This window comes from Rutidosis leptorrhynchoides, chromosome 10 (genome assembly GCF_046630445.1).
Source record: "Rutidosis leptorrhynchoides isolate AG116_Rl617_1_P2 chromosome 10, CSIRO_AGI_Rlap_v1, whole genome shotgun sequence".
Taxonomy (NCBI): domain Eukaryota; kingdom Viridiplantae; phylum Streptophyta; class Magnoliopsida; order Asterales; family Asteraceae; genus Rutidosis; species Rutidosis leptorrhynchoides.
Window position 1 is genome coordinate 44,712,197 of NC_092342.1, and position 12,235 is coordinate 44,724,431.

Here is a 12,235-nt window from a genome sequence, read left to right on the forward strand (position 1 = left end):
AAAATTTTGTATCTCATCAACTGGTTGAGACCGCTGTCTATCACTACCTATTGGTTTTGATATATGAACAGCAACACGGTCAGTACCTTTTGAAATATATTTGAAGAGGTATTTTATGAGGCTTGTCGAACCACAGCATTCGACATTTATATGAGCCTGAAAAGTCATACATAGCAGTCTGTTGTAAGGAACAACATAGGTGTTATCGAGTTGGACACCAGCACGTGTTGTATATACACCCGTATTACATCTTCGATAATGAGCACACCCGTTGGCATCAAAAAAAGTCTTGTTAATGTACTTCTTTGGAAACTTTTTTGAACATGCAGGACCTTGCATGCATGGTGCCCGTTTATTGGCAACACCACATGGGCCGTGCATCATAGTAGCAGATATGACTGCATAACCGGCCAAGTCAATTTTGGGGTCAGGCAGTTCTGCGCTTACGTAATCGTCTAAATTTTCCCTGATCGGTGCAGCAGACGATGAGTGATCCAATAACAAAGTGTGACAATGAGGTAACCCTTTTTCTGAAACTCAATTGTATAAAAAACTGCAAGATGCAAAGAGAACAATATAAATAAATTTCCAAAGTCCCAACTTATAGTATTTATCAAACATTCAAAGTAAATACGAAGTTAGATGTGCACTATTACCTCCTCGTACAGGACCAAGAGGTTTTTCGTCCTTTAAAAAGGCGATGAACTCGTTGACCTTCAAGTGGAATACATGAGCAACAATGTCGGCACGATTTGAAGGTGTTAGGCGAGGAAAAGGCCTCAAATATCGAGCAATCTCAGGCCACTTTGCATTACAGGTGAAAGTGATAAAGAATTGTGGGTTTCCAAAAACAAGGAAAATGGCCAGAGCATAGAGATAATGACTGTACATATAACGTGGCCCACCGGTGAACGAAGCAGGAGGAATGGTCATGCTGCCGACATCTGTGCACCAGTCTGATCACCTTTATCAATAGCATCGTACAACCCTGAAAGGTATTTAGCCCTTATATCTTTTTGTTTGTTTCTAATGTAGTCCATACGGTCAAGTTCGATACTGTAATAGACCGTAACAAGATACTGTTGAAATAGTCTACCCAGTCTCATCATTAAACTGTAACTATGAAACCTATCATGAATCTGATAGCTATAGTACATGTTCATTGACATTTTCCGTTCACGCCCAGCATGCGAACCTGCGGTGGGCCGCAACATCAATTCTAGATGAAAGCCAGTTTCACCAAAAAAGAACATTAGCGGGAACTGGATCGACATATACAACGGATGCAGCTTATTAATTCTATTGGGAGCCTGAAACTGAGGCTCGATTACGACATTGTAGTCAGAAATAGACTATGAGCCAGAGTCAAAAACAATAGCTCCTATTGCATCCGAAGTAGGGAGAGCGTGCTGTTTTGACCCGCTCAAACTATACAGGCAAACCTTGAAAGTAGGTACCTCGCTGGCAACACATTTATCGCACGCAGTGCGAAACAATTTCACCAGCTCATTATACGATTCAAGTAACTGCACCAACTGAGCAACCACCATTTCAGAAAGTCAGCTAGAATCGCGACCTCTAAAGTGGGCCATCTTGTTTCTAACTTTGTGCTCCGTATCATAAATATAAAGCTGCAAAACCTTAGAGGTTCACCTTATCAAGGACATAAACCACCTAGCCAATTATAAATCTGACCAGACACCTTGAAAACATATGGAGAATGACCGTTGTTAATAGTATCATCAGTGCGAGCACCAAATGATGTCATGTTGAACATCTAGTTGTACGCACGGATGTTATCAAGAAAAGCAGGAACTTCTAATAAACGTTTTAAGGCCACAGGAAGGTCTTCATAACGCGGTAAATAGACACAGCTGTTTTCGCAGCAATGATGATAGTGAAGTTGCTTGTCTTTGAAATAAGATTTAACATGCTCAGCACTCCTGAAAGATGCCCCACACTGCATACAAACACATTTACAATCTCCCGAATCACGATACAAAGGAGATACGCCTACGGAAACAACATGAGAACGTTAGAAACTGTAATGTCCTCCCAATAGGGTCTGGAAGAAACGTTACTAATATCAAATAAACCAACATATTATAATACGAGAACAATACTAAATGAGAAAATTTAACTTTATTGAGTACGCAGCGGAAAATGAAATGTCGTTACAATAATGGAAATAACGATAAAGTAATTGTTCATATGCAGAAGTAATAAATGCAATATCTCTTGATCCTAAGTCCAAGTAGCATCACATAAGTAGTAGATAAGAAAGCTTGAATCAAACAGCACCTGAGACAAAACATGCTAAAGTGTCAACCAAAAAGGTTGAGTGAAGTTCATAGGTTTAACAAAAGTAGTTATCGTTGTTTTTAGACCACAAGATTTAGTTGTAAAGTTGATCTCCCGCAGGATCAAAAAGTAGATCTCGCAGATCCAAAAGTAGTACTGATTCGTGATATTTTAGACTAAACGTTTGTTTTGTTACCCCGATGATAAGTTGGCAGTACCTTATCAATATGTTTAAATCATTATTAAGTAATACAAAGACATCACGGTCAAATGTATCAGGGACGTTAATCCCGATAGGCCTACCCCCAATAATTAAGAATGCCTTATCCTGAAAGCAATTAAAAAATATCACTGTGGGGTCTTAGTAGCATAAGCTAGTCATAGTACAGTTTAGGTTTGTACTTGTGTCTAAGTTGTTTAAAGTATAAAAGCAGCATGTGTCTCACCCCAGTAAGTATAAAAAGTGCTATAGCAATAAGAGTGGGGCTATGAAAGTCACCTTAGTAAGTAGAGAGAGAGTTATTCCTCGGAATAAAGAGTTGAACGAGTGAGCAGGAAAGTCAACCTATTGACATTTAAGAGTAGTTAAGTGTTTTGCCCATGTTTAAGTTTAAGTATGTGTTTAAGTATAGTTTGTTTTACTAAGTTTCTATTCCTAGTAAGTTACTATTTTTATAAAGTTTCCATTTTTAGAAAGTTTCTTATTTTACTAAGTTTCTATGACTAGAGAGTTTCTACTTTTATGAGTGTTTTTCATTTTAGGATACTTGCCGTATTAGATAAGCTTCCAATCACACCTTTCCCTTCGAATGGCTAATTTAGATCTAGGGGCTTGAGCCATAGGACCCTTTAAATCGGAAATCCAAACCCTCTGCCTAGAATCTCGTAGAAACCATTCGTCAAGAAAGTTCGAAGATCTATACATCTCTAATACATATCCCAAAATATTTTTGTGCTACAATATAAGTAGTAGGTTATAGGTGCTAGTAATAGTAATAGTGTATACATGTTAAGTACTAGTATAAGTAGTATTAGGGTTTAAGGTTTTAATATGTATATGTATATATAATTCGTATATATACATAAAAATATTTTTTTTTTACATGTATATATAAATCTAGGAGTGTTTATGTATATACTTATGAATAACAAGTTTATAATATGAATATGAATTAACAAAGATTAAAGTTTATGTAAATAGTTTAGGGTTTATGTTATACCTTTGAAGATTCAAGATAATTAACAAAGAAAAGATGAACACGATGAAGATGGAAGATCAAAGCCTTAAAAATCTTGAAGAACTCCTTGAAGATTCTTGAAGAACACGAAGAACAAGCTTGAAGATCCGAATACCACAAGAGAGGGAGAGGGAGAGATTGTTTTTTAGAGAGGATTTTGGTGTGATTTGTGAATGAAAAACTAGGAGTCTAGGAGTGTTTATATAGTGCAAGTATTAGAGTGTTAGTCAACATAAGGATGTTCTAATTAATGATTTTATTTTGTTTTATAATTTTTAGTCAACAAAAGGTGGTACTAGTTTATAATTAGTCAACATAAGGATGTACTAGTTTATACTTTATTTTTAGTCAACATAAGGATGTAATTGTTTAAGATTCTTTAGTCTCATTATTATTACTATTATTATTATTATTATGTTTATTATTATTTTTACATTTACTACATGATAAGTATTATTTTCTTTTTACTAATTCATGACTTGTATTTATTTTTATTTAGTTCCCAATTGTTTTATTATTTATATAAATGTCACTTTTTATTTATTACTTATAGATTAATAGTTATAAATAATATTATTGAAATGCATAAATTTTAATTAGCAGTGAGTGTCGAATAAAAGTTTATTATTTGGTCAACGTTAAATTGATTGTGTATATAACAACCCTTAAATAATTAATACGTATAGTCATACAGTAAACCCTAGGGTCATTTCAGTAATTTCAGAAGTCAAAAAGTGAGGGGTGTTATAGTACCTCCCCGTTAATAAAAACTTCGTCCCGAAGTTTTAGGTAGACTTCTCGGATGCATCAGCAGTTGAGAAGAGATGGGGATATTTCCGTTTCATATGGTCTTTGCGTTCCCAGGTATATTCGGGGCCTCTACGCGAATTCCGACAGACTTTAATGATAGGTATGTTGCTTTTACGCGTTTGTTTGACCTCTCCTTCCATGATTTCTATAGGTTCTTCAACGAAGTGTATTTATCATTAATGCGAAGATCATTCAAAATGATGATGTTATACAAGTCATTTCAGTAAATTGGATACATGAAATGTGTTATGAATGGTATTGAGCTCATTTAAAACCTTGAGCATTTTATGCCACAATATTAGGGCAGATAAACAGAGAGGAGTTCGTGAAAATCACAGTCATGAAATTTGATAGAGATCTTTATTGTTTACAACAAGAATATTTTAATGATGAATATAAGTTGAAAAATAAAGTTTTATCACTATTGAATAATATGGATAAAACGATTCGTTTATAGGAAGAGTATAAAAGAAGCTATCATAAAAGAGTGAAATGAGAAAATTAAATGTTCGCCTTAACTTTTGACGTAGTCACGATTGATTTTCGGAATTCAAGGAATTAAAGGAAATCTTCGTAATCTATAAGATTTGATTCTCCGGTATTTACGAAATTTTGAGATTTGTTTGATTAAATACGGTGATTTGCCTCGATTGATGTGTTTGGAATTTTGCTATAAATTAGCTTCTTCCGTTTCATTATCTTCACCACTTCTATACTTTCTTTCTCAATTCAAACTTCCAAAAGATTAAGAAAATGCTAAATCCAGTTCTGATCCTGGTTATTATATTGACCATCTTTGCAGTCATTCTTCTTTTTCTTTTACCGCCAGAGGAATCTGTTTACTTCTTCTATGCTCTTGGGGTTTTAGTGTTTTTAATTATCCCGTGTCTTTATATTGCTATACGCATTGATATACACGGTTTGTAATTTCGGAGTCGTTATCGGGCTTTACATTTTCCCTTATATGTCGGAGCTTTATGTTTTTGTTTCTTCTTCCTGACTTCAAGTCAAGCGAGTAATGATCCAGAATTCATAGGTATGAAGTTTTGAATGATCATAATATATAAAGTAGAAAGGAAAGGTAATAGCACGATTTGATTTGTCATATTACCAGAATATCCGAAAAAGACCGAATCATCAAGAAAATATTTTCTTGATATGTTTAGAGGTTAAATAGAATGTAAGAGTCGTGTAACATGGCAAATGATGATTATAAAATCTATGAATCATCATCTTCCATTAAAAACTGATCATGACTTACTGTAATATAATCACGTTGGCCTGACGTCATTATATTATATTAACTCATGCTTCAATTCCCAATCACTTCTTCAAAGCATTTATAATTTAAACTCGAATTTTACAGAATATAGAAACTAAAACAGTTTCCTTTATAAAGATATCGCAAAGAGATACTTAATTGCGGACATGAATCGTTATGAAGATATCTTTCGAAATATAGAGGATATTTATGATGATATTTTGGAATTTCTAAGTTCGAAAGTTGATGAAGAAAAATTTTCCGCAAGCTTTTAACATGACTTTGGAGCAAGATATTCTCTAAAGATTTCACCGGATTCAGAATTTCCTGGATTCTTTGAATATAGGGTTTGGCCCTTGTGTTTGTCCTTGGTCTCCTCCATGGTTAGCTCAATCCGTTTTTCAGTTCCAAATTTTCTTTTGGGCTTTTCCAACGTACCATTCTTTATTATCAAACTGTTAGCCCTTAAGAACATCTATAGCATTTGCTGCTTCGTCAGCATTCTCAAGGTTAACGAATCTGAATCATTGATTGACAACCCGAGATGGTTTCAAGAAATTTTATTTTTAGATGATTAAACGCTGATTGTAATCGTCAATGGATCTAATGGTTGACGAATAGGCGTTGTTGATTTCAAAAGTAATGAATGATAATTTTGGTGGTTTGATGTGATAATTCATCATAGAATACGAATGAATATAATTCATGAATGTAGTGATCTTTAGGAAGATAACATCTGCTATAGCTTTACTTGAATTCTGATATGTCAAATTCAGAATATGTAATTTAATTTGAATGAAAATGGTTGTTCTTTGGTGCGCGGATACATATGTGGATGTAAGTAGTATAGTTACTGATTATTGAATCAGAATTTGAAGAATGTACAATGTAACATATTAATGTGAGATATAAATATTTCTCGGGTATTACCTACCCATTAAAATATTTTCACAATTAACAGTTTGTACAAAAGAGAAGATATACGTTCATATATGTATTCTTCAGATATAATATAGATTTAATGAGTTAATATAATATTAAACTCATTTGATTTGCGGTTGAAACGAGAATAAATAATCTCCAAAACCTTAGAGATTTCATAATTGTCGCGAAATATTTCGCTAATGAAGTTATGAATCAATACTTCATCGTTCATTGTTATTGATATACCTCAGTATATGATGTTGGTGCTCGTGGAATTCTTGTGAAATTCATAAGGCACGAATGATGTTTTCTAGAAAGTTTCGAGTACATCGAAAATGAAAGTATACAATCAATCATGTATTTGAGTAATACACTTGGTTTATTATGAAATGGAGTTTATTGTGTTGAAGCAGTGATTAACGATTGTTAAGTCATTAACGAAGGATGTACATCATAGCATATTAATGATATGAATTAATCAAGTAGTACATACTAGTTAAGATTCACACGTAATAGCTTAGTATGAAAAGATTTATTATTGTTCCAATCCATATATATAAAGTATACATATGTAATTCTTCAGGAAGAATGAGTCAATACATCTTAACTCATTATTACTAATATTCCTTGGTATCTATGGGGCGTATGATGTTGATGTTTGAGGTACTGAGTGTGATGTTGAGGCGTGGAATGCGGATGTTTTCGTTGGTGAAGCTGGTGATGTTGGTGGTGATGCCGATGGTACTGGTGGTACTGGTTATGCTGCTGGTGCTGCTGCTGGTGTTCGTAGGTTTCGCACCATATTCTCCAGAGCCACTACTCGAGCGCGAAGCTCGTTGACTTCTTCTATTATTCCTGGATGATTGGCGGTTCGGACAAGTGGATGAATAAGATCTAAAATTTTAGATATTATATATTCGTGACTGGATATCCTGGAAATGAGGGTGAAAATAGTGTTCCGAACGGGTTCGCCAGTAAGTGCTTCAGGTTCTTCACCAAGAGGTGAATTCGGTTGGTGGAAGGGATCACCTTCTTCTTGTCTCCATTGATTAAGTTTACTACAAACCCATCCCTAATTCATCCAAAATAGATGATGGCTGATTGGTTGGTTCATTCCGGTTATGCTTCCATTGGAGCTCGAAGAGTTCGAGGAATCCATATTATGTGTTTGGAATTAGGGTTTTTGATATGAGATTAGTTTTGAATACTGGATGATATATTCGTCTCCTCGAATACGTGTATATAGCAAAAAGATTTCCGTAATTTATGGAGGGAATTTAGGAAAAGTGTTAGACAAAATCTATTAGGATAGATACGATAAGATATAATAAGATATGATGTGTCTTTACTTTAATAATGGCAGTATGACGTGTCGAGATCATAAAGTGATAAGTATGTAATCTGATAATCTTTTGATTAAAGACTTTCAATTCGTATACTGTGATAACCCAATGACATTTTTCAATTCGCAAACCGATGCATAAAGGCATAAGGCATATAGGTACGTGATATAACAGAGAGTTATATACGTTTGAGTGTGAGTAGTAACAATTATAAGAATTTCAAAATCATGGATAATATTTCATGTAATACATATGTAATACACATAACCATGATAGATGACTTATGAATGTCAAGAATTTCTGAAATCATTGTGTCGCATTTAGATGCGGTGGTGTAATTGGATAGCACTCAGGAAATTGACAGATTTCTTAGATTAGCTCGGCATTCTAAGATAAGTAAAGTTTCTAAAGTATAGTGTAGCATTTAACAGTTAAAGGCAACAATTAAAGGCACTATGGTCAAGGAAAGTTGTAGTCCTACATTTGGAAAGAGACTTTGATTAGAATCTTTAAGTCAAGTTTGGTAAAGCATGATTGTTAAGATTATAAGGCAATTCTAAATGCTTTAAGTCTAAGGCAGGAAAGGTTATAGTTTCCTAGATTGCTAAGGCACCCTAGCTAGCAAGTAAGGCACACATAAAAATGCAATCCTGGTTCTCTATAACAGCCTGGTTATGCTCTGATACCAATCTGTAACGTCCTCCCAATAGGGTCTGGAAGAAACGTTACTAATATCAAATAAACCAACATATTATAATACGAGAACAATACTAAATGAGAAAATTTAACTTTACTGAGTACGCAGCGGAAAATGAAATGTCGTTACAATAATGGAAATAAGGATAAAGTAATTGTTCATATGCAGAAGTAATAAATGCGATATCTCTTGATCCTAAGTCTAAGTAGCATCACATAAGTAGTAGATAAGAAAGCTTGAATCAAACAGCACCTGAGACAAAACATGCTAAAGTGTCAACCAAAAAGGTTGAGTGAAGTTCATAGGTTTAACAAAAGTAGTTATCGTTGTTTTTAGACCACAAGATTTAGTTGTAAAGTTGATCTCCCGCAGGATCAAAAAGTAGATCTCGCAGATCCAAAAGTAGTACTGATTCGTGATATTTTAGACTAAACGTTTGTTTCGTTGCCCTGATGATAAGTTGGCAGTACCTTATCACCATGTTTAAATCATTATTAAGTAATACAAAGACATCACGGTCAAATGTATCGGGGACGTTACTCCCGATAGGCCTACCCCCAATAATTAAGAATGCCTTATCCTGAAAGCAATTAAAAAATATCACTGTGGGGTCTTAGTAGCATAAGCTAGTCATAGTACAGTTTAGGTTCGTACTTGTGTCTAAGTTGTTTAAAGTATAAAAGCAGCATGTGTCTCACCCCAGTAAGTATAAAAAGTGCTATAGCAATAAGAGTGGGGCTATGAAAGTCACCTTAGTAAGTAGAGAGAGAGTTATTCCTCGGAATAAAGAGTTGAACGAGTGAGCAGGAAAGTCAACCTATTGACATTTAAGAGTAGTTAAGTGTTTTGCCCATATTTAAGTTTAAGTATGTGTTTAAGTATAGTTTGTTTTACTAAGTTTCTATTCCTAGTAAGTTACTATTTTTATAAAGTTTCCATTTTTAGAAAGTTTCTTATTTTACTAAGTTTCTATGACTAGAGAATTTCTACTTTTATGAGTGTTTTTCATTTTAGGATACTTGCCGTATTAGATAAGCTTCCAATCACCCCTTTCCCTTCGAATGGCTAATTTAGATCTAGGGGCTTGAGCCATAGGACCCTTTAAATCGGAAATCCAAACCCTCTGCCTAGAATCTCGTAGAAACCATTCGTCAAGAAAGTTTGAAGATCTATACATCTCTAATACATATCCCAAAATATTTTTGTGCTACAATATAAGTAGTAGGTTATAGGTGCTAGTAATAGTAATAGTGTGTACATGTTAAGTACTAGTATAAGTAGTATTAGGGTTTAAGGTTTTAATATGTATATGTATATATAATTCGTATATATACATAAAAATATTTTTTTTTACATGTATATATGTATATATAAATCTAGGAGTGTTTATGTATATACTTATGAATAACAAGTTTATAATATGAATATGAATTAACAAAGATTAAAGTTTATGTAAATAGTTTAGGGTTTATGTTATACCTTTGAAGATTCAAGATAATTAACAAAGAAAAGATGAACACGATGAAGATGGAAGATCAAAGCCTTAAAAATCTTGAAGAACTCCTTGAAAATTCTTGAAGAACACGAAGAACAAGCTTGAAGATCCGAATACCACAAGAGAGGGAGAGGGAGAGATTGTTTTTGAGAGAGGATTTTGGTGTGATTTGTGAATGAAAAACTAGGAGTCTAGGATTGTTTATATAGTGCAAGTATTAGAGTGTTAGTCAACATAAGGATGTTCTAATTAATGATTTTATTTTGTTTTATAATTTTTAGTCAACAAAAGGTGGTACTAGTTTATAATTAGTCAACATAAGGATGTACTAGTTTATACTTTATTTTTAGTCAACATAAGGATGTAATTGTTTAAGATTCTTTAGTCTCATTATTATTACTATTATTATTATTATTATGTTTATTATTATTTTTACATTTACTACATGATAAGTATTATTTTCTTTTTACTAATTCATGACTTGTATTTATTTTTATTTAGTTCCCAATTGTTTTATTATTTATATAAATGTCACTTTTTATTTATTACTTATAGATTAATAGTTATAAATAATATTATTGAAATGAATAAATTTTAATTAGCAGTGAGTGTCTAATAAAAGTTTATTATTTGGTCAACGTTAAATTGATTGTGTATATAACAACCCTTAAATAATTAATACGTATAGTCAGACAGTAAACCCTAGGGTCATTTCAGTAATTTCAGAAGTCAAAAAGTGAGGGTTGTTATAGAAACTATATCAAAGCACACATATATCGTAACAGATGCACATTCAGTTAACAAACATTTAAAGAGAGTGATCGCAGATCATACAAAAGTGAATATATGTCTTTTAACATTCGACTGCAGGTCGGATTACTACCCTGGAACTTCATTGCCAAAAAGAAACATGCATCTAGAAAACTACTTTTTTTACAAAAGTTAAATGAAGTGCAACCGAGTATGCATGCTTTTTTAAAAGTTAAAAGGTAAATTATTACTTTCACAATCAAGAACCATAAGAACAAAAAATAACTCCAATCCCTTCTCCAAATTGAGTAAATTTAAAGTGCAAAATGACCTTTGTGTTTTTTGTAATACTAAAACTCCAATAATTGTTGTAGGGCAAAAATTAAATAGCCAGTACACTTAATAGGCATAGGAAGACTCGAGTTATAGCTGCAAAGAAGTCTAACCGACACACCGCGGCTTTTTTATTTACAATTTATTAGTTTTTTGAAATCAAACCTACAAACACATAACACGGAGCTGAAACAAATAGATATATAAGATAATCAAACCTACAAACAAATAAGACACAACAAAATATTTTTACTCAGATTTAATGCAGTTCAAGCTTAAGAGTACACTTGAGTTATTCATGCTATTTAAGGGTAAAACACTTTTAGGTTAACTTAACAAACAAACTGTTTGAAAAAGAAAGCAAAGTTAATGGAACACATAAACAAACAACCAATATATATATATATATATATATATATATATATATATATATATATATATATATATATATATATATATATATATATATATATATATATATATATATATATATATATATATATATATGCCAACCAAAGCTGCAAACAAATAGAACACAACATTGGCAAAGCTAATACAGGGTACAATAAAACAGCATACATATATTTAGAAATTGTATTATCTGAAACATCAAAAGGCGCAGAAAAACTATATATGGGTGTCAACTAAGCATGAAGCATGGACCTAACAGAAACTGAGAAAAAAAAAATTTTAAAAAAAATAAATCTCCACAAATAAGTAATAATGAAAATAAAGAAGAAACAACATCATACCATGAGCAGAGGATGACCCATTGACATTTGTCTTACGCAAAGAAGTTCTTTTTTTAAACAGTTTAGAGGAAAACACTTCCAAGTCTGAAGGAGCAGCAGAGGCTGAAACACCATCACCAACTACATTCGAACTGCTAGGATTATTTTTCTTTTTCGTGAACTCCTCATAACCAAAATTACCAAACAATGAAAGCCAAAAAAATTAACAGCGCTATACATAGCGAGCAGATTGTTAACAGCCAGAAGTACAGTACACCTATGCGAAGACCACAGCCAAGAATGGCAAATAAACAACATAAATTAAATAGATTAAGAGCGAAGTAACGTACCT

General features: G+C 32.9%; 1 protein-coding gene across 1 annotated transcript; it reads right to left on the minus strand.

Moving 5' to 3' along the window:
* Positions 1-929: 929 nt before the first annotated feature.
* Positions 930-1,550, minus strand: LOC139870231 (uncharacterized). Its single transcript, XM_071858066.1, has 2 exons — positions 1,458-1,550; positions 930-1,352 (listed from the first exon to the last, which is right to left on the minus strand). The coding sequence occupies exons 1-2, from the start codon at positions 1,548-1,550 to the stop codon at positions 930-932; spliced, it is 516 nt and encodes a 171-aa protein (XP_071714167.1).
* Between the last annotated feature and the right edge of the window lie 10,685 nt (positions 1,551-12,235).